Raw genomic sequence first — 24239 nt, forward strand, 5'->3', positions numbered from 1 at the left:
CCATTTGGCTGTTCCAGCTAATGATGTGCCTCCCCCTTTTTATGTTTTATCTTTTATTTCTAAATATTAAAAAAAAACACCATTTTGACTTAGACAACCACAGAATATTTAAAAAAAAAAAACTTGATTTAAGCGTTTGAACTCCAAACTGCACTTTAACGAGGCGTTTTTGGAGGTAAAATCTTAAATGCGTTGTCTTGTTCTCGACCATACGCGTTCGAGTTGGCGGAACAGCCTCAGTTCGGGAAGCTGATTGGCTATCAAAAGTACAGGGCGGGACTTTATTATGCATGCCTCACGGTGATTGGTTGACACATTTAGTCCCAGGAAAACATTACTTTCTGTTTGACGCACTCGGTGGCGGACCAAGGAACAAGATTCTTCTGTCAAAACGCTCCTCTTTTACTCATAAACGGTACGTTTTGGAATGTATTCTTCTCTCCCGCGGCGATATCAAACAAATACCAATGTGTTAGTTTGTAATGTTTTTTCCCGTAGGTTGCGGAAGTATAATAAGCCACTCGTAAGTTTGCTAGCTAACTGTAATATTTTAAGTGTGACGTTGCATGTTGAATGTTTTCTGCTGAATATTACATCCATCCATTTTCTACAGCTTGCATATGTCGGCATGTGCGATTAAAAATAACCAATATTTATAGAACTTTCGATTATATTGTAGCGGCTGGCTCCGGGGTGTTAGCCAATGACTTTAGCTGGGGGGCGGGACTTCCGAGAGAGATAAGGAAGTCAATCAATCAATGTTTATTTATGTAGCCCTAAATCACAAGTGTCTCAAAGGGCTGCACAAGCCACAACGACATCCTCGGTTCAGAGCCCACATAAGGGCAAGGAAAAACTCACACCAGTGGGACGTCAATGTCAATGACTGAGAAACCTTGGAGAGGACCGCATATGTGGGTAACCCCCCCTCCCCCTCTAGGGGAGACCAAAAGCAATGGATGTCGAGTGGGTCTGACATAATATTGTAAAAGTCCAGTCCATAGTGGATCTAACATAATAGTGAGAGTCCAGTCCATAGTGGATCTAACATAATAGTGAGAGTCCAGTCCATAGTGGATCTAACATAATAGTGAGAGTCCAGTCCATAGTGGATCTAACATAATAGTGAAAGTCCAGTCCATAGTGGATCTAACATAATAGTGAGAGTCCAGTCCACAGTGGATCTAAAATAATAGTGAGAGTCCAGTCCATAGTGGATCTAACATAATAGTGAGAGTCCAGTCCATAGTGGATCTAACATAATAGTGAGAGTCCAGTCCATAGTGGGTCTAGCATAATATTGTGAAAGTCCAGTCCATAGTGGATCTAACGTAATAGTGAGAGTCCAGTCCATAGTGGATCTAACATAATAGTGAGAGTCCAGTCCATAGTGGGTCTAGCATAATATTGTGAAAGTCCAGTCCATAGTGGATCTAATGTAATAGTGAGAGTCCAGTCCATAGTGGATCTAACATAATAGTGAGAGTCCAGTCCATAGTGGGTCTAGCATAATATTGTGAGAGTCCAGTCCATAGTGGATCTAACATAATAGTGAGAGTCCAGTCCATAGTGGATCTAACATAATAGTGAAAGTCCAGTCCATAGTGGATCTAACATAATAGTGAGAGTCCAGTCCGTAGTGGATCTAACATAATAGTGAGAGTCCAGTCCACAGTGGATCTAACATAATAGTGAGAGTCCAGTCCATAGTGAATCTAACATAATAGTGAGAGTCCAGTCCGTAGTGGATCTAACATAATAGTGAGAGTCCAGTCCATAGTGGATCCAACACAACAGTGAGAGTCCAGTCCATAGTGGATGTAACATAATAGTGAGAGTCCAGTCCATAGTGAATCTAACATAATAGTAAGAGTCCAGTCCATAGTGGATATAACATAATAGTGAAAGTCCAGTCCATAGTGGATCTAACATAATAGTGAGAGTCCAGTCCATAGTGGATCTAACATAATAGTGAAAGTCCAGTCCATAGTGGATCCAACATAATAGTGAGAGTCCAGTCCATAGTGGATCTAACATAATAGTGAGAGTCCAGTCCATAGTGGATCTAACATAATAGTGAGAGTCCAGTCCATAGTGGATCTAACATAATAGTGAGAGTCCAGTCCATAGTGGGGCCAGCAGGAGACCATCTCGAGCGGAGACGGGTCAGCAGCGCAGAGATGTCCCCAACCGATGCACAGGCGAGCGGTCCATCCCGGGTCCCGACTCTGGACAGCCAGCACCTCATCCATGGCCACCGGACCTGTGTCCCCCCCCCCCTCCACAAGGGAGAGGGGGGCAGAGCAGAAAATAAAATAAATGGCAGATCAACTGGTCTAAAAAAAGGGGGGTCTATTTAAAGGCTAGAGTATACAAATGAGTTTTAAGATGGGACTTAAATGCTTCTACTGAGGTAGCATCTCTAACTGTTACCGGGAGGGCATTCCATAGTACTGGAGCCCCAATAGAAAACGCACTATAGCCCGCAGACTTTTTTTGGGCTCTGGGAATCACTAATAAGCCGGAGTTCTTTCAACGCAGATTTCTTGCCGGGACATATGGTACAATACAGTCAGCAAGATAGGATGGAGCTAGACCGTGTAGTATTTTATACGTAAGTAGTAAAACTTTAAAGTCACATCTTAAGTGCACAGGAAGCCAGTGCAGGTGAGCCAGTATAGGTATATATATATATGTATATAAAGGTATATACAGTATATGTGTAATATGATCAAACTTTCTTGTTCTTGTCAAAAGTCTAGCAGCCGCATTTTGTACCAACTGTAATCTTTTAATGCTAGACATAGGGAGACCCGAAAATAATACGTTACAGTAATCGAGACGAGATGTAACGTAACGAACGCATGAATAAAGATCTCAGCGTCGCTTGTGGACCAAATGGAACGAATTTTAGCGATATTACAGAGATGAAAGAAGGCCGTTTTAGTAACACTCTTAATGTGTGACTCACATGAGAGAGTTGGGTGGAAGATAATACCCAGATTCTTTACCGAGTCGCCTTGTGTAATTGTTTGGTTGTCAAATGTTAAGGTGGGATTATTAAATAGATGTCGGTGTCTAGCAGGACCGATAATCAGCATTTCCGTTTTCTTGCCGTTGAGTTGCAAAAAGTTAGCGGACATCCATTGTTTAATTTCATTAAAGGCCTACTGAAATGAATTTTTTTAAATTTAAACAGGGATAGCAGATCCATTCTATGTGTCATACTTGATCATTTCGCGATATTGCCATATTTTTGCTGAAAGGATTTAGTAGAGAACATCGACGATAAAGTTCGCAACTTTTGGTCGCTGATAAAAAAAAAAGCCTTGCCTGTACCGGACGTAGCGTGACGTCACAGGTTGAAAGGCTCCTCACATTTCCCCATTGTTTACACCAGCTGCGAGAGCGATTCGGACCGAGAAAGCGACGATTACCCCATTAATTTAAGCCAGGATGAAAGATTCGTGGATGAGGCACGTGAGAGTGAAGGACTAGAGTGCAGTGCAGGACGCATCTTTTTTCGCTCTGACCGTAACTTAGGTACAAGCTGGCTCATTGGATTCCACACTCTCTCCTTTTTCTATTGTGGAACACGGATTTGTATTTTAAACCACCTCGGATACTATATCCTCTTGAAAATGAGAGTCGAGAACGCGAAATGGACATTCACAGTGACTTTTATCTCCACAACAATACATCGGCGAAGCACTTTAGCTACGGCGCTAACGTGATAGCATCAGACTTAACTGCAGATAGAAACAAAATAAATAAACTCCTGACTGGAAGGATAGACAGAAAATCAACAATACTATTAAACCATGGACATGTAACTACACGGTTAATGCTTTCCAGCCTGGCGAAGCTTAACAATGCTGTTGCTAACGGCGCCATTGAAGCTAACTTAGCAACGGGACCTCACAGAGCTATGCTAAAAACATTAGCTATCCACCTACGCCAGCCAGCCATCATCTGCTCATCAACACCCGTGCTCACCTGCGTTCCAGCGATCGACGGAGCGACGAAGGACTTCACCCGATCATCCGTGCGGTCGGCGGCTAGCGTCGGATAGCGCGTCTGCTATCCAAGTCAAAGTCCTCCTGGTTGTGTTGCTGCAGCCAGCCGCTAATACACCGATCCCACCTACAGCTTTCTTCTTTGCATTCTTCATTGTTCATTAAACAAATTGCAAAAGATTCACCAACACAGATGTCCAGAATACTGTGGAATTTTGCGATGAAAACAGAGCTGTTTGTATTGGGACACAATGGTGTCCCAATACTTCCGCTCAATCCGTGACGTCACGCGCATACGTCATCATACCGAGACGTCCACAGTTTCCAAAAACAGTTTGAAATGTGGACTCGTCAGACCACAGAACACTTTTCCACTTTGTATCAGTACATCTTAGATGAGCTCGGGCCCAGCGAAGCCGGCTGCGTTTCTGGGTGTTGTTGATAAATGGCTTTCGCTTTGCGTAGCAGAGTTTTAACTAGCACTTACAGATGTAGCGACAAACTGTAGTTACTGACAGTGGTTTTCTGAAGTGTTCCTGAGCCCATGTGGGGATATCCTTTACACACTGATGTCGCTTTTTGATGCAGTACCGCCTGAGGTATCGAAGTTCCGTAATATCATCGCTTACGTGCTGTGATTTCTCCAGATTCTCTGAACCTTTTGAGGATATTACGGAGCGTAGATGGTGAAATCCTTAAATTCCTTGCAATAGCTGGTTGAGAAATGTTGTTCTTAAACTGTTGGACAATTTGCTCACGCGTTTGTTGACAAAGTGGTGACCCTCGCCCCATCCTTGTTTGTGAATGACTGAGCATTTCATGGAAGCTGCTTTTATACCCAATCATGGCACCCACCTGTTCCCAATTAGCCTGTTCACCTGTGGGATTTTCCAAATAATTATTTTGATGAGCATTCCTCAACTTTTCTCAGTCTTTTTTGCCACTTGTGCCAGCTTTTTTGAAACATGTTGCAGGCATCAAATTCCAAATGAGCTAATATTTGCAAAAAATAACGTTTTCCAGTTTGAACGTTAAATATTTTGTCTTTACAGTCTATTCAATTGAATATAAGTTGAAAAGGATTTGCAAATTAGTGTAATTCTGTTTTTATTTACCATTTACACAACGTGACAACTTCACTGGTTTAGGGTGTTGTAGAAAAAAGACCCCCCCGGGGCGCGCGACCCCATTTAGAAAGCTGTCAAACGCATTTTATTTCTATCCAGTAGCTGTGGGTGAATGACGCACGTTTCTTGTTTTTGTTGAACGTTTTTGTTCACCAGGAGATGGCGCTGTGGTGCCAGCTTCAGATGCTGGACTCCAAGTACCTGGAGCAAGTAGACCAGCTGTACAACGACTCCTTCCCAATGGACATCAGGCAGTACCTGAGCAAGTGGATTGAGAGCATCGATTGGTGAGATGACGCAATATTTTAGAACATTTATCAAGAAGACATAGAGTAGTAGAAAAAAAGGGGTAAATGTGCCATATTCAAAACAAAACACCCTCATGAGCTAAATGCTGCAACTTATAATAATAATAATAATAATAGATTTTATTTGTAAAAAAGCACTTTACATTGAGTAAACAACCTCAAAGTGCTACAGTGTATTAAAAAAATAAATACAAATAAAAACTAGAACAGCTAAATAGCTAAAACTAGTATGAATACATCTAAAAAAAAGGCTTTTTTTAAAAAGAAAGGTTTTTAAGCCTTTTTTAAAAGCATCCACAGTCTGTGGTGCCCTCAGGTGGTCAGGGAGAGCGTTCCACAGACTGGGAGCGGCGGAGCAGAACGCCCGGTCTCCCCTTGTTCGTAGCTTTGTCCTCGGAGGTTGGAGAACAAAATAAAATGTGATATATTTATTTAAGCTCGTGATGCTATCAGCATGCTAACCAGGCTAATAGGTGTGCCAGACCTGAGGTACATCCGTCTTTAAAGACTTTTTACTCGGGATGTGCTGATCAATCGGCCACCGATCAGTATGAAAAGGTACTTGATCGCCATTGCCTAATTAGGAGTCTTTGTTTGTTTACTTACTACTTAAAGACAAGTTGTCTAGTATGTTCACTATTTTATTTAAGGACTAAATTGTTCTTCAATTGCAATAATAAACATATGTTTTTGATTTTTTGTTGTTGAAATAAACCCAAAAATGCCATTTTTTTGTGGTGCCTTTTATTTAGAAAAGTATCGAAATACATTTTGGTATCTGTACCAGAACCAAAATGTTGGTATCGAGACAACCCTACTATACACGCACATACATCGGTAAATGTCAACACTCTGGTATCCAGTCCGTCACTCAAATACGTCTGTGTGCAACATAAGCACAAGTAACAGATCTTATTGTTGTGAGTTGTGAATTATATTTATATAGCGCTTTTCTCTAGTGACTCAAAGCGCTTTGCATGGTGAAACCCATTCTCTTAAGTTACATTTAACTCAAGTATTTAAGTTACATTTAATTTAGGCATTTAAGTTGCATTTAAAGCAGTGTGGGTGGCACTGGGAGAAGGTAGATAAAGTATCTTGCCCAAAGGACACAACAGCAGTGATTAGGATGGTGGAAACGGGGATCGAACCAGGAACCAGTGTTTCCCACACATTCATTTATTTGTGGCGGCCCGCCATGAAAGAATTACGTCCGCCACAAATAGATTTTTCGTTTTTTTTAAATTTTTATTTAATTTAACATTTTTTTTTTTGTCCTGTCCAGCTTCTCAGGCAAATCATATAGTTGATGTAGATGCCCATATAGGCTGTTCAGATTTACTTTACAAAAGAGAAGTGTAGGATACTTCTCTTGTTGCCTTATTTCTATTTGACCACTACTGTTTTCTGTTTATTTGTTACTGACTGTGGCAGGACACCTCTGCCTCTGTTTCACTTTATGTTGCTGGTAAATAATATGGTTGTAGTAGTAGGCTAAAGTTAAATTATTTAGTATGCACTAATTAAAGGGGCAGAGCTTTAAGAGACATTTTAGCTTTTATATTTTATAAGATATATTTTTTGTAAGAACCACAATTAATAAATATATTTCAGTGAATAACTTATTGTTCAAATCTGTATATAAATATGTACATAAAGTGTTGTAATTATATTGTAAAATGGATGGATGGATGGACGGACGTTTAAAACAAAACTTATTATTAATTAGTAAGTATACATTTTTTGAGCCTTTTTAGAGAAAATCATATCATTGTAGTAAATTATGCAAATGACTCGATGATGTCATGGTGACCACGCCCATAGCCACGCCCCCACCACCACAGGTATCTTGGCAGTTTATGGGAAACACTGAGGAACCCTCAAGTAGCTGGCACGGCCGCTTTACTAACCGAGCCCCTATTGTTACAAAGTGCACACCCACATAACATGCTAAGTGAATGTTTTGGTCAAAAGTTTGCATACACTTGTTGTTGCGGCGATCTGCCTGGAGGTGCGGCTGAAGGTGTGTGTGTGACAGCGGCTGTGCTGCTGCATGCGCGTCACAGCAGAAGCGCTGCATGCGTGTCACAGCAGAAGCGCTGCATGCGCGTCACAGCAGAAGCGCTGCTCCGCGGCGCGCCTCACCAGGTGCGCTCTCCAGCAGGTGAGCGCAATCAGACTGATGAGCAGCGCAGACAGGACAAAGCAAACAAATGCACCCGTTTCATTCAGTGTGCAGGACGGAGCTGAGAGCAGCAGAGACAGAGACGATCACTAAAACCACGAAAGCACTTCACAAACGCATGGGAAAGAGGACTCAAACCAAACGGACTACCGGTGAGCTCACCTCTTTCCACTGGACTGTTTAATCATGATCCGACTGTTGAAGTTTATGCGCTGTGATTGATGGCAGAGCTCAACTTCAGAAGAATGTTTATTTAGATAATTGAACTGTTAAATAAGGTACAATTGGTGCTTATTTTGTTTCTTTTCTTTATCTTATTCACCACAAATATTTGTTTTACTTGTAGAGACAAGAAATGGGCAATTAGGGCGCTTAAAGCCTTGTAAATGTAATTTGAAGTATATTAATATAGAGAGTGGATTTTGCTTTATTAAAAGGCAAAGTAAAACATTTAATTCATGTATAAAAATAGTATTTCTGTTAAAAGTGTTTATGTTAAAAACTACAGTAATATTGGTTTAAAATGCTTGATTTCATATGAATTAATAGAGAAGTGTCAAGTTAAACTTGTTGTAGAAATTCATGTCTAAAGTCTGTATAAAATAATTTAGGCTAAAACTTAAGGTAAAACACGTTGCTTTAAAAGTAGATGGTTCTAACATGTGAACTATATTTCTGTTTATTTAATGCCTAATTTACCTTATTAATCTAAGTTAATTAAGTTAAGTGAAATGCTGGTTAATGTGTATTAATTAATGTTAAAAATGTACTTACCTTTATAAAATACCTGAGTTAATGTACTTACTTTGTTTGTTGCAAAATGCTGTATTTTATTTAAAAGCTTTTATTCTTGTGTGTTTAAAGGTTTTTCACCTTCCAAGATTCCAGTTAATAAACTGAAATACGAGTGAAATCCTGAGCCTCATCGAGTCCTTCCTTTTCAAGTGTGGGAAGCCATGTCGTTATAAATACACCTGACAGTGAAAAACCGTCTGTGACCAGCAAAAGACTCCACTTGCGGCCACCACCGAGAGGGAGGACACTCCACCTGGGGCCTGGAGGACAAAGACTGCTGTCTGTCAGCCAAAGAGAGCAAGATGGCTGATCCAAAGCCAACAGATGAACTGAAAGTGGAGAGGGCCACAGCTAAGAGACAGTTCTCCCACCTTGCCAACAACATTACGAGAACCTACATAGAGATGTCTAAGGAGGAGTTACAGGAGAACTTCAAGAAGCTGATGCTAGAGAGCTCTCGTGTCTTCGAGGCAAACGAAGAAGTGGAAGCCGCTTACATGGCAGACGCTGAGGAGCTGAGCGACCCCCAGAAAGCCGACATAGCAAAGACGGAGAAAGAATGTGAGCAGAAGACGAAAGAAGTCAAACTCCTAATCCGAGAGACGCTCTGGACCACATATGGAGAAAAGGAACTTTCCCTGGCTCTACAAGTTGCAGAGGCCGAATTCAGGAACGTCTCCTTCCAGCCAGACACAACTCTGGAGGCTTGTGAGTTCATGCTGACCCACCTACAGAAGTTGGTGGACAAGGCAAAGGAAGCGCACCAGAACTGGAACCACTGGGCTCCGCTTGCCGAGAAAAAGGACTTTGATTACCGTTTAAGAGAGCTCGAGGTGGTCCTTCCCAAGCTGGTGTCACAGAAGGCCCCCCTCATCCAAGCAGCAAGTATAAAGAAAGACGCTGGACCCCAGCCCATCTCAGCCCGCAGCTCAGCTCCAGTGGCAGCGATAAAGCTAAAGGCCACAGCCTTACCAAAGTTTGCCGGCAACCAGCGAAACTACTACAGATGGAGGAAGGAATGGGAGGCTCTGCAGAAGCAAGGTGAACCAACCGGATCTTCAGAGGTTAAGAAATTCCAACTACTGGATAGCCTTGATGAAAAGGTGGCCAGGGAACTACGTCTGTCAACGTACAGCTCAGCAGATGAGATCTTCAGAGTCCTGGAAAACCGGTTTGGGAACCAAGCCAGCATTGCTCTTGAGATCATAGAAGAGCTACAAGCAAGACCATCAGCCAGGAGCGGCCATCCAAGGAAAATCGTAGAGCTCATCCAAACTGTGGAAAAGGCCCTTTATGATCTAAACGAACTGGATAATGCAGACGCCTTAAAGAACCCACTGGTGATTAGATCCATCGAGAGCAAACTCCCAGAAACTCTGAAGAAAGACTGGCTCACCTATGCTGCTGACAGAGGAAACACTGTTAACCCCCAGAACCGCTTCGACAAGCTCATCACATTCCTAAAGTCCCAAGAATCTATATATGAGCAACTAGATCAACTGAGCAACGTCTTTGAACCCGCCAAGGAGCAGACTAAGCTCATCAAGTATGCCAGAACAAAGTCAGCCAAGTCCAGCAGTGAAACAGCAGGCTGCATCATTTGTGGTGACCCAAAGCACAGAAGAAGACTCTATTTCTGCAGAAGGTTTAGGATCAACCTAAAGCCATCGGAGAAGAGGGATGCAGCACAACAGCTCGGTGCCTGCAAGAGATGTCTCGAGGTCCACAGCAGCGACCCCTGCAGAAACACCACGTATCTGTGCGGGAACCCAGAGTGCAAAGACCAACACCATTACCTTCTCTGTCCAGTTGCCAGACCCCAGTCCCAAAGAACACCTAAATCCAGTCCAGTGAGAGCTGAGGGGAAAAGATACACCGAAGCTCAAAAAGACTTCCTATCCAGGCTTACCCCTGAGCTGGCGCAGCAGTGTCGAGACACCTTCTGCAACGTCACATCCAGAGCATACAACACCACAGCAGTTGAAAGAGGTCTTCTAGAGGAAAATGGCTTGCATGAGTATCCAGTGATCCTGATGCTCTTTGATGTCACTGCCAACGATGGACAGAGAATTGGGACCCTCATCGACCTGGCATCAGACACGAACTATATAACACATAGAGCTGCCAGCAAGTTGAACCTGAGAGGTGAAGATGTGACACTGGTGGTTTACGGCATTGGAGGGATGAAGGTGTCTGTTGCAACTAAGCGCTACCTCCTCAAGATTCGGGTCAACACTCCGAGAGGGACCCTCAGGTCACATCAACTAATCTGCTATGGCCTTGATAAGATTGCAGAGTTTCACAGACATGTTCCAGCTATTAAGCTACAGAAAATCTTCCCAGATGTTCCCCTAAGAGACCTTGCTAGACCCAAAGAGGTGCAACTCCTGATCAGCCACAAGGAAGGCCAGCTAGTACCCCAGAAGGTTCGTTCTGTTGGCAACCTTGTGCTCTGGGGCGGCCCCCTCGGCAAGACGATCGGAGGCACACACCCGGACCTCTTTGAAGAAGTCACCTTAATGGCCCACACATCAAAGACACACTTCGCAAGATCCATGAGAACTGCAGCAGTCAAATACAGTGAACTCATCTGTAGAGATCCAATCTCCTGCCAGTCTCCCGACAAGCCCCACACCCAGTCCAATACAGCCACTAGCAGCAGAGACTTTCTGAAGTGGTGGAAGTGGGAAAGTATTGGAGCTGCTTGTGAGCCAAGATGTGGAGGATGTCGCTGTGGGAATTGCCAACCCGGGGGAAAAGAAATGACACTGGCTGAAGAAAGAGAGATGGAGATAGTGAAGAACGGGTTGATGTATGTGAATGGAGACCATCACAGCCCTGATCCCCACTGGCATGCCAAGTATCCCTGGACAGAAGATCCAGCATCTCTACCCAACAACAGGAGAGCGGTTGAAGCCACATTCCTCAGGACAGAGAAGCAGCTGGCAAAGGAACCGGAGTTGAAGACAGCCTACATGTCACAAGTCCATGAAATGCTTCATCGCAAAGCTGCAGTGAAGCTATCCAAAGAGGTTCTGCAGAGTTGGACTGGGCCAGTGTGGTACATAAGTCACCTGATTGCACCAAATCCACATTCAGTCTCCTCCCCAGTGAGGCTAGTATGGAACAGCAGCCAGAAGTACAGAGGCCTGAGTTTGAACGACATACTAATCAAAGGTCCTGACGTCCTGAACCCAATCAGAGCTGTCCTACTGAGGTTCCGAGCTGGTGTCTTTGCTGCCCTCGGTGACATCCGCAAGATGTACAACTCTGTCTGGTTGGAAGAGAGAGAGGTCCACCTGCACAGGTTCCTGTGGCGTGACACTGAAAAGGCTGAAATAGAAGACTTCGCCATAACAAGGGTCAACATGGGAGACAAACCTGCTGGTTGCATAGCCCAAGTCGCCATGAGAGAGACCGCCAACTTGCCTTCATTCAAACACTTCAAAGAAGAGAAACGTGTGATAGAGGAAGATGCATATGTGGATGATATCCTGACCTCTCACAACAACCTCCAGCACCTCAAACTCCTCACATCCAACATCGAACAGATCCTTAAAGCTGGAGGATTCATCATGAAGCCCTGGGTCTACTCCGATCAAAGTGGGAGGAAAGGGCCGAGAGGTGAGAAGATGGAGTCAAAGACCATGATCCTGCCAAACCAGCTCACTGAAGAGGATAACAAAGCCCTCGGCCTTGGTTACACCATTGAGGATGACACACTACATGTCATGGTTGCAGTGAACTTCTCCAAGAAGAAGAGGAAAATGCGCCTTGGTCAGGACTTACTGAGAGATGAAGTAAGAAGACAAACCCCAGATCCATTCACCAGAAGAGAACTGTTGAGCCAAGTCTCTGGTCTCTATGATCCACTCGGCCTCGTGGCTCCTGCAAAGCAGAAGGGAGCCATCCTCATCCGAAGAGCTTTTCAAGAAGCAAAAGTCATGTACTGCATAGAAGACACCTGGGATGCCGCCTTGTCCAAAGGACTCAGAGAAGATGCCATAAAGCTCCTAGAAGACTATGCAGAGCTGAGCCAACTCAGATTCACCAGACCCCTGACACCACCAAATCCACGTGCAAAACCAAGTGGCGTCACCTTCTCTGATGGCAGTGAGCACGCATATGGCGCTGTGCTGTACCTACGCTGGAGCTGCAGCCATGGTGTTGTTGTGAGGCTAGTTGAATCTAAGGCCAAGCTGACCCCTCTCGACCACAAGGGTGACCCTGTGAAGGCGGAGATGTGTGGAGCAGTCTTTGCCGCCCGGTTGAAGAACTACTTCCAGAGACACTGCCGAATCGATGTTGAGAAGTGGTACCATCTCGTCGACAGTCAGACCGTCCTAGGCGCAATCCAGCGGGAGAGTTATGGTTACCAGACCTTCTTTGCCAACCGAGTCGGCGAGATCCAAAGCAGCACAAATGTCCAAGACTGGTGGTGGATTCCAGGGCCCGAGAACATTGCAGATATCATAACCAGAGGGGCCAGTCCAAATGACTTAACTGAGGAATCCGAGTGGCAGTCAGGTCCAAAGTTCCTTCGACTTCCTGAAAGTGAGTGGCCGAAGAAATCAGCCAAAGACGTCGCCGCACAAGCAAGAGACAATATCACAAAAATACAGAAGAAAACATTTGTCGCCGTACTCACCCGAAGTCAACAGAAAGCACAGGACCCAAAAAGAGTCCAAGAAACAGAGTCCAGATTCAGAAGACCACCTGCAGCAGCAGCAGTCCAAAAGCTACTGGACGAAAGGCGCTTCAGCAACCTAAGACGGCTGGTCGGGACAATAGTATGGACTTGGAGAGCAGTAAAGAAATTCCTGTGCCCCGGCGATAAAGAAAAGTGGGAGGCAGTACCTTCATCTGGTGTCATCACTGTGAACGAAAGAGAAGATGTTCAGAGACCTATGCTTGGCAGCACAGGAGGGCGTACACTTTCCAAACACAACAACAGACAGACTGGTTGTTTACAAGGACCAAACAAGCGGACTCCTGATGTGTGGTGGCAGGATCCAGACCTGCAGAGAAGACCACAGAGCTGTTCCCCTGCTACCGTTCCAGGCCTGGATCTCCACCCTCCTAGCCCGGGAAGCACACAGTGAGGGACATGAAGGAGTGGCAGGAACTACACTGCGGATGCGAAAGAAAGCATGGGTCATCAAAGGAAGAATTATTGCCCAAAAAGTTGTTGACAAGTGTGTCGTGTGCAAGAAAGCAAAAGCAAAGACCTGCCAGCAAATAATGGGAAACTTGCCTGAGGAGAGATCGAATCCGGCTGCACCATTTCAATTCACATCTGTCGACCTGTTCGGACCGTACCAAGTGAAGGATGATGTCAAGAGGAGGGTGAGCATGAAAGTATGGGGCGTGCTCTTCTGCTGCATGTCCAGCCGAGCCATCCATGTCGAACTGGCAAACACGCTAACAACGGAGAGCTTTCTACTTGCTTACCAGAGGTTCACTTCTGTCCGAGGCCATCCTCAGAAGATCTGGTCCGATCCAGGTACGAACTTTATTGGAGCAAAACCTGTCCTTGAAGAGATGTACAGTTACCTGAGACGACAAAACAAAGGATCACTAGAAGAATATGCTGCCAGGAATGGGACCGACTGGATGTGGAGAATCCTTCCAGCCGATTCACCTCACCGAAACGGTGCCGCCGAAGCTGCTGTCAAGATCACCAAAAGAGCTCTACAAAGCCTTGGTAGAGGAGAAGGCCTTGCCTTCAGTGAATTCCTGACTGTACTCAAGCTGGCCGCCAACCTTGCCAACGAAAGGCCTATCGACGCTAGAGTCCAGTGCCGTGAGGACGGCATCCAATACATCACTCCAAACACCCTGTTGCTTGGTCGAGCCACACAAAGTGGAGATTTCAAAACATTCGACTACACAACTTACCCCTTCAAAAGGCTGCAAGAGATTCAAATGCAAGTCAGCTACTTTTGGAAGTCCTGGAGCCAACTCGCAGGTCCAAACCTGTTCATCCGCAGTAAATGGCATACTGCTGAAAGAAATGCTGCCATTGGAGACATAGTGTGGCTCTGCGACCAAAATGCACTGAGGGGTCAGTTCAAGCTAGCAAGAGTTGTCAGTGTGAACGCAGATCCCAAAGGCATTGTCCGAGATGTCCACGTGAAAGTCTCTCCAAGTGGGTGCGTTCAGGTGAAGACTCCAAACCCTGTCGTTAAAGAGTCCAGGTCTAAGGAGAAGGACTTCCAGGGCACCATACTGCATCGAGACGTCCGACGCCTTGTCGTCCTCATCCCGGCGGAGGATCAGGTCAGGGGAGACCAGCTCGCCTGAGAGGTGCGATCTTTCCAGGTTACACTGCAAAGATCGAGTGGGAGGTGTTGCGGCGATCTGCCTGGAGGTGCGGCTGAAGGTGTGTGTGTGACAGCGGCTGTGCTGCTGCATGCGCGTCACAGCAGAAGCGCTGCATGCGCGTCACAGCAGAAGCGCTGCTCCGCGGCGCGCCTCACCAGGTGCGCTCTCCAGCAGGTGAGCCCAATCAGACTGATGAGCAGCGCAGACAGGACAAAGCAAACAAATGCACCCGTTTCATTCAGTGTGCAGGACGGAGCTGAGAGCAGCAGAGACAGAGACGATCACTAAAACCACGAAAGCACTTCACAAACGCATGGGAAAGAGGACTCAAACCAAACGGACTACCGGTGAGCTCACCTCTTTCCACTGGACTGTTTAATCATGATCCGACTGTTGAAGTTTATGCGCTGTGATTGATGGCAGAGCTCAACTTCAGAAGAATGTTTATTTAGATAATTGAACTGTTAAATAAGGTACAATTGGTGCTTATTTTGTTTCTTTTCTTTATCTTATTCACCACAAATATTTGTTTTACTTGTAGAGACAAGAAATGGGCAATTAGGGCGCTTAAAGCCTTGTAAATGTAATTTGAAGTATATTAATATAGAGAGTGGATTTTGCTTTATTAAAAGGCAAAGTAAAACATTTAATTCATGTATAAAAATAGTATTTCTGTTAAAAGTGTTTATGTTAAAAACTACAGTAATATTGGTTTAAAATGCTTGATTTCATATGAATTAATAGAGAAGTGTCAAGTTAAACTTGTTGTAGAAATTCATGTCTAAAGTCTGTATAAAATAATTTAGGCTAAAACTTAAGGTAAAACACGTTGCTTTAAAAGTAGATGGTTCTAACATGTGAACTATATTTCTGTTTATTTAATGCCTAATTTACCTTATTAATCTAAGTTAATTAAGTTAAGTGAAATGCTGGTTAATGTGTATTAATTAATGTTAAAAATGTACTTACCTTTATAAAATACCTGAGTTAATGTACTTACTTTGTTTGTTGCAAAATGCTGTATTTTATTTAAAAGCTTTTATTCTTGTGTGTTTAAAGGTTTTTCACCTTCCAAGATTCCAGTTAATAAACTGAAATACGAGTGAAATCCTGAGCCTCATCGAGTCCTTCCTTTTCAAGTGTGGGAAGCCATGTCGTTATAAATACACCTGACACTTGTAAAGAACATCATGTCATGGCTGTCTTGAGTTTCCAATCATTTCTACAACTCTTATATTTTTTGTGATAGAGTGATTGGAGCACATACTTGTTGGTCACAAAAAACATTCCCGAAGTTTGCATCTTTTATGAATTTATTATGGGTCTACTGAAAATGTGAGCAAATGTGCTGGGTCAAAAGTATACATACAGCAATGTTAATATTTGCTTACATGTCTCTTGGCAAGTTTCACTGCAAAAAGGCGCTTTTGGTAGCCATCCACAAGCTTCTGCTTGAATTTTTTACCACTCCTCTTGACAAAATTGGTGCAGTTCAGCTGAATGTGTTGGTTTTCTGACATGGACTTGTTTCTTCAGCATTGTCCACACGTTTAAAGGCCTACTGAAATGATTTTTTAAAATTTAAACGGGGATAGCAGATCCATTCTATGTGTCATACTTGATCATTTCGCGATATTGCCATATTTTTGCTGAAAGGATTTAGTAGAGAACATCGACGATAAAGTTCGCAACTTTTGGTCGCTGATTAAAAAAAGCCTTGCCTGTACCGGAAGTAGCGTGATGTGGCAGGTTGAAGGGCTCCTCACATTTCCTCATTGTTTACACCAGCAGCGAGAGCGATTCGGACCGAGAAAGCGACGATTTCCCCATTAATTTGAGCGAGGATGAAAGATTCGTGGATGAGGAACGTTAGAGTGAAGGACTAGAGTGCAGTGCAGGACGTATCTTTTTCCGCTCTGACCGTAACTTAGGTACAAGCTGGCTCATTGGATTCCACGATCTTTCCTTTTTCTATTGTGGATCACGGATTTGTATTTTAAACCACCTCTGATACTATATCCTCTTGAAAATGAGAGTCGAGAACGCGAAATGGACATTCACAGTGACTTTTATCTCCACGACAATACATCGGTGAAGCACTAACGTGATAGCATCGTGCTTAAATGCAGATAGAAACAAAAGAAATAAGCCCCTGACTGGAAGGATAGACAGCAGATCAACAATACTACTATCAGGAGACACCGAACCAAACACTGGACCTGTAACTACACGGTTAATGCTGTGCCGCCTGTCGAAGCCTAGCAATGCTGTTGCTAACGACGCCATTGAAGCTAACTTAGCTACGGGACCTCGTCAGAGCTATGATAAAAACATTAGCGGTCCACCTACGCCAGCCCTCATCTGCTCATCAACACCCGTGCTCACCTGCGTTCCAGCGATCGACGGAGCGACGAAGGACTTCACCCGATCATCGATGCGGTCGGCGGCTAGCGTCGGATAGCGCGTCTGCTATCCAAGTCAAAGTCCTCCTGGTTGTGTTGCTGCAGCCAGCCGCTAATACACCGATCCCACCTACAAATTTCTTCTTTGCAGTCTTCATTGTTCATTAAACAAATTGCAAAAGATTCACCAACACAGATGTCCAGAATACTGTGGAATTTTGCGATGAAAACAGAGCTGTTTGTATTGGGACACAATGGTGTCCCAATACTTCCGCTCAATCCGTGACGTCACGCGCATACGTCATCATACCGAGACGTTTTCAGCCGGATATTTCCCGGGAAATTTAAAATTGCACTTTATAAGTTAACCCGGCCGTATTGGCTTGTGTTGCAATGTTAAGATTTCATCATTGATATATAAACTATCAGACTGCGTGGTCGGTAGTAGTGGCTTTCAGTAGGCTTTTAATTATAACCTGATTTAGCCATTCCTTTACCACTTTTGACGTGTGTTTGGGGTCATTGTCCTGTTGGAACACATGTTCTGTGTTTACTAACATGACATCATGGTGCAGCTGAAGCCGAGTTTCTTAACATGGAGATATTCTAGACTGACCATGCGTCCTCTTTTCCCCGGACATGTCTTCTTTTGCGGGGCTGTCCGGGTGGAGGTTCTTAAATGCCTCAAATGTCCGGCATTTTGAGTTAGGGTTGCGTGTATTTTCAATGTACGTTCAGGGTTAAGAAGGGGTTAAAAACAAAACAAATTGTGCGCACGCAGCAGCATTGGTGAGGGAGGGGCAGAGACAGAGAGAGTGGATTGATTGATTGAGACTTTTATTAGTAGATTGCACAGCACAGTACGTATTCCGTACAATTGACCACTAAATGGTAACACCCCAATACGTTTTTCAACTTGTTTAAGTCGGGGTCCACGTTAATCAATTTCTTTCAAACTGTCATTGCTCAAAACATAATATTGAATCAAAATCAATGTTATTATAAATTATTGACCTATCCAAGGTTCCTGATTACTTCACATCAAATATTCCACTTTGAAAAATATTTTTGGTGGAAGATTTTGCATATTTTGTGTGTTTGCCATTAAAAACATAGTTTTGTTTGACAAAAAAGGGTGGAAAACAAACAAACAAAAAAACAACATGAAAAAAACTAAAACATTTTGCAATGAGGGATAGATCTGAAGTTGATATAGACTCCAGAGATTTAAGCGTTAAATATAAAATGTATGTGTGCCCTGGCACACCATTATCATTTCATGACCCAAGCAAAACACTTTTTACACTTTTATACTGAATTAAATACACCTACAACTTATTAAATAAAAACATAGAAAAAACTACCATCAGTGGTAAAGTTTAGATCCATGAAGGAAAGTAGAAAGTGAATGAATGTTTATAACTGAATACATTTACATATGCTTCAGTGTTTCCCATAAACTGCCAAGATACCTGTGGCGGTGGGGGCGTGGCTATGGGCGTGGTCACCATGACATCATCGAGCAATTTGCATAATTTACTACAATATGATTTTCTCTAAAAAGGCTCAAAAAATGTATACTTACTAATTTATAATAACAGTTTTGTTTTAAACGTCCATCCATCCATCCATTTTACAATATAATTACAACACTTTATGTACATATTTATATACAGATTTCAACAATAAGTTATTCACTGAAATATATTTATTAATTGTGGTTCTTACACAAAATATATCTTATAAAATATAAAAGCTAAAATGTCTCTGAAAGCTCTGCCCCTTTAATTAGTGCATACTAAATAATTTAACTTTAGCCTACTACTACAACCATATTATTTACCAGCAACATAAAGTGAAACAGAGGCAGAGGTGTCCTGCCACAGTCAGTAACAAATAAACAGAAAACAGTAGTGGTCAAATACAAATAAGGCAACAAGAGAAGTATCCTACACTTCTCTTTTGTAAAGTAAATCTCAACAGCCTATATGGCAGACCTGGGCATTCTGCGGCCCGCGGGCCGCATCCGGCCCTTTGTGCGTCCCTGTCCGGCCCGCCTGAGGCCAATTATAAATTACAAAATACATTTTAAAAAGTATCTATGTCGAGTGTGCAATACAACGGTGCTGCTTTTGTTTTGAAAATCGTTATTTGTATTACTTCCGTGTGGACGTATGCGTGTGCGTGATTGTGAGTGAATGTGAACAGCTGCAATCATTAATTACAAAATAAAGTTGAAAAAACATCTATGTCGTGCGCGCAATACAACTGTGCTGCTTTTATTTTGAAAAGTATTATTTATGGGCGTGTGTCCGTGTGTAACCTGCGAGTGAAGGTGCACATGCAGCGACAAGTGATGCACGGTTTACACCCGAGACGCTAAAAAGAGAAAAGTTGATGAAGAATGGCGTGTTTTCAACAAGACATGGACTGCCAAGCAACGTCCCCTCTAAGGTGCGTGCCTGCGCAATTGCGCACTGCTCAAGCGTCCTCTGCGCACAGCAAATATATGCCGCGCACCAAATCAAATCCCATCTGAATTCTAAACAAAATAAACATATTTATTCTATGTAATTTTGCAATGCAACTTTGAGTGACAGTGACAACAAGCGGCCCTAACGGTGTTCTTCAACACCGTTCGATTGAACACCGTTCAATTATTGTAACGTCTATCGAGATGCTTCGAGGACAGGAATTATATCGATCACTTTATTGAGCAAAACTGTTTATATTCGGACATAACCACACCAAAAACATGAGTAAAACAATTCTATCTCGAAAAACTAGTCATTTTCTGCCGTACAAACCAGGCCAAAACCAACTTGTCATCTGTCACCAACACGCATAGCACTAAACCACTGCTGCGTTTATGGCCACACAAAAAGTCAGACAACTCAAACACCACACAAAGTTACACTATGACTCCTCAGTCATACGTGTGCTTATTTTACTGTCATTTATTATTAATGTTAATTTATTTATATTAGTCATGGAATGCTGTTACACACACTATGTTGAAGTATTACTATTATTATTAATTATTATTATTATTATTATTATTATTATTATTATTATTATTTATCTTACGGTATATATCAAAAATAATATTGAGCAAAATTTAATTGAAATATTGTCGATGTGGCCCTCCAGCAGTGCTCGGGTTGCTCATGCGGCCCCCGGTAAAAATTAATTGCCCACCCCTGCTATAATCTACATCAACTATATGATTTGCCTGAGAAGCTGGATATATATATATATCCAGCTTCTCAAGAAGTAACTAACTAGTTACTTTTCACAGTAACTGTTGCGTTGACCAGCATTCCTCCAATGGGGAATTCAAATTGCTAGTCTCTCCCAGATTCTTTTCATGGCAATAAGCTGATGTTTATATTCAATCAACAGGCAGTAGTTGGTATTTTGTGGTTTATTCTCTAAGCTTAGAGGACAAACCTGAGACCAATCTAGCACACCAGCGTTCCCCAGCCCGGTCCAGATCGGTCTAGCTCGGTCTCCCCTCCAACCCCCGGAAGTCCCGTGATCTTCCCTCTGTCCCTCGCCCCCACTCCCTTTGTTTAGACTACTCTGAGTTATCTCTACTCTGACACATTCCAATCTAGAAGGCCAACACCTTACTATGAGACTCAAAAGAAGGAAGAATACTAGCTATTCTGTATATGACTATAGGAGTTTAGAAAGAAGTAACACTTAAATATGGATATGATTCTGATCTGCTTCCCATTTTGAAAATTCCTAGCGCTGATCAACAGATTGTATTATTCTCCAGTGCAATAACAGTACTGAAATGAAGGCTAAAAGGGCATTAATGGGAGCTTTAAAAAAAAAAAGAAGTAACTAACTAGTTACTTTTCACAGTAACGCATTACTTTTTGGTGTAAGTAACTGAGTTACTTTTGAAATAAAGTAACTAGTAACTGTAACTAGTTACTGCTTTTCAGTAACTAACCCAACACTGATTATATGTATGTGTCTTGGCATCCTTAGGGATTGTGTGTCTATTCAAGATTCGTTAGCGACTGTTCGCTTCCATGAACTCCTGGCTCAGATAGATGACCAACACAGTCGCTTTGCACTGGCCAATAACTTCCTGCAGCAACATAACTTCCGCAAGATCAAGAGGAACCTTCAGGTACAGAATGAGCCGGGCGTCCCACCCACCCAGGGAATGTGCTATTTACCCTTGTCGTCAATGTGACTGTGTGACTGTTTTCCAGGATCGATTCCAGGAAGACCCAATCCACATGGCCATGATCATCTCCAAAATCCTAAAGGACGAGGCCTCGATCCTAGAGAGTGCAAACAGTGCGAAGGTAGAATGGAACTACGTTTGATTCAAACAAAACTATGGAAACGAGTTGAATGAATGGGATGCGCACCAAAAATGTATGCCGTTTTGCAGGAAAGTGAGGACAATGTGTCAGCCATGGTGGTGGAGAAACAGAAGCTGGACAGCAAAGTGCAGGAGATAAGGGAACAAGCTCAGGTGACACCAATGTTCACCCTCACCCACTACCACTACACCCTCACAATGAAGCAACGAGGGGTAAAGTGTCGTCATCTTTCCGAGTCGGCTTCCAAAGGGGTGGAAAGTTTCCGGAAAATTTCCGCAGAATTTCCGTAAATTTACCACGGGAGGTTAAGCTCGGGAAGTTTGGAAACATTGACCATTTTTTGATTATTCAAAGTTTTACACCGTCCATGGGAATGAATGGGGAATTACAAAAATGATATATTATTGGGCACTTGTCCATATGCTGCTGCATCTTTGTGGCATTTTTGATGTAGCTCTTTGCACAGTATTTGCAAATGTACACAGCCTTTCCGCCTACATCGCTTGGGGTGAATATACGTGGCATTATTCTGTTTGTGTTTATTTATTCTTCCATCCATCCATTTTCTACCGCTTATTCCCTTCGGGGTCGCGGGGGGCGCTGGAGCCTATCTCAGCTACAATCGGGCGGAAGGCGGGGTACACCCTGGACAAGTCGCCACCTCATCGCAGGGCCAACACAGATAGACAGACAACATTCACACTCACATTCACACACTAGGGCCAATTTAGTGTTGCCAATCAACTTATCCCCAGGTGCATGTCTTTGGAGGTGGGAGGAAGCCGGAGTACCCGGAGGGAACCCACGCAGTCACGGGGAGAACATGCAAACTCCACACAGAAAGATCCCGAGGCCGGGATTGAACTCACGACTGCTCAGGACCTTCGTATTGTGAGGCAGACGCACTAACCCCTCTGCCACCTAATGCAATGCCACACACAGATATAAATAGTCAGCTAAACAATTGGAGTAGTCTTTAAAAAATATTTTACTGATGGACAAATGAATAGAAATAGGCTAGATGAATAAATCAAATCAAATCAACTTTATTTATAAAGCACATTTAAAATTTACCACAGGGGTAGCCAAAGTGCTGTACAATGGGCAGGTTAAAAGATAATGCAAGTACCGAGCAAACACAACACAACACAAACAGAACACGATAAAAAATAAATAAATAAAACATAAAAACAGGTTCACAGCAGGTGTATTATGGGGCGCCATTGCAGGATGGGTATCACTCAGTGTTAAAAGCCATGGAATAAAAGTATGTTTTTAAGAGAGATTTAAAAACAGGAAGAGAGGAGGCTTGTCTAACACTAAGAGGTAGGTCGTTCCAGAGCTTGGGAGCAGCAGCGGCGAAAGCTCTGTCACCTCTAAGCTTCAGCCTTGTGTCAGGGACCGTCAGCAGCAGCTGATCGGCTGATCTTAGGGATCGGGTGGGGCAGTAAGGCTGAAGGAGGTCGGAGAGATATGTTGGCGCGAGGTTGTTTAGACATTTAAAAACAAATAAAAGGAGTTTAAAGTTGATTCTGTAACGCACAGGGAGCCAGTGAAGGGACGCTAATATAGGGGTGATGTGCTCACGTCTGCGGGTCTGTGTTAGCAGACGAGCAGCAGAGTTCTGCATGAGCTGCAGGCGGGCGAGGGAGGCCTGGCTAATGCCTACATACAGGGCATTGCAGTAGTCTAAAATATTCGAGATAAAGGCGTGGATTAATTTCTCGAGATCATGTCCTGATAGAAGCGGTTTCACTTTTGCTATTTGGCGTAATTGATAAAAGCTTTTTTGAACAACTCTGCTGATTTGTTTTTCGAATTTAAAATCTGAGTCAAACTTTACCCCCAGGTTTGTGACACAGTCGCTGAGATACGGGGTCAGAGTGCCGAGGTTAACGTTGGGGGAGGGAGAGCGACTTGGACCGAACAACATAACTTCTGTTTTCTCTTCATTTAGGCTCAGGAAGTTAGCCGAAAGCCAGTCTTTGATGTCGTGCAGGCAGTCAATAAGACGTTGAACAGTGTTATTTTGTGCCATGGGAAAATAAATCAGGCAATCATCGGCATAAAAATTAAATGCAATACAGTACTTCCTAAAAATAGAACCAAGGTTGAGAAGGTAAAGCGCAAATAAGATAGGGGCAAGGATTGAGCCCTGGGGGACCCCATGTGGTAGAGGAGCTGTGGAAGACATAAAACTGTCTGTTTTTACACAAAAACTCCTGTCGGTTAGGTACGACCGGAACCAGTTGAGGGCGGCGCCCTTAATGCTCACACAGTTCTCAAGACGAGTGATTAAGGTGGCGTGGTAGACGGTGTCGAACGCAGCAGACAGATCTAAAAGCACCAGGACAACATATTTACCAGAATCTATTGACAGGAGGATATCGTTAAAAACTTTTAGAAGCGCTGACTCTGTGCTGTGGAGGGCTTTAAAACCGGACTGGATAGCTCAGTGATACCATTATCCTCTAAGAAGGGCAACAACTGACTGTAGACAACCTTCTCTAATATTTTGGAAATGTATGGAAGATTAGATATACAGTAGGTCTAAGGTTAGAGAGGAGAGAGGGGTCGAGGCTTGGTTTTTTTAAGTAGAGGTCGTACCACTGCATGTTTAAACTCTACTGGAACTATTCCAGTAGAGAGACTACTAAATGAACAGTCTCTCTAGGTCGTCCTCAGACGAGCCTTCCATCGTTGCTTCCAGTCATCCCGATTCTCCATACATTT

The 24239-nt window shown here is 43.3% G+C and overlaps 1 protein-coding gene across 1 annotated transcript in view; it reads left to right on the forward strand.

Moving 5' to 3' along the window:
- The first annotated feature begins 298 nt into the window (after nt 1-298).
- LOC133647624 (signal transducer and activator of transcription 1-alpha/beta-like) overlaps nt 299-24239 on the forward strand; it is a 51000-nt gene continuing 27059 nt past the window's right edge. Inside the window, exons 1-5 of the mRNA XM_062043350.1 lie at nt 299-415; nt 5300-5430; nt 21160-21304; nt 21390-21485; nt 21575-21658. Coding sequence (XP_061899334.1) covers nt 5303-5430; nt 21160-21304; nt 21390-21485; nt 21575-21658 — 453 coding nt within the window. The 5' untranslated portion in view covers nt 299-415; nt 5300-5302. The remainder of the gene's footprint in view (nt 416-5299; nt 5431-21159; nt 21305-21389; nt 21486-21574; nt 21659-24239) is intronic.

The sequence above is a fragment of the Entelurus aequoreus genome, linkage group LG01 (assembly GCF_033978785.1).
Source record: "Entelurus aequoreus isolate RoL-2023_Sb linkage group LG01, RoL_Eaeq_v1.1, whole genome shotgun sequence".
NCBI classification, from domain to species: domain Eukaryota; kingdom Metazoa; phylum Chordata; class Actinopteri; order Syngnathiformes; family Syngnathidae; genus Entelurus; species Entelurus aequoreus.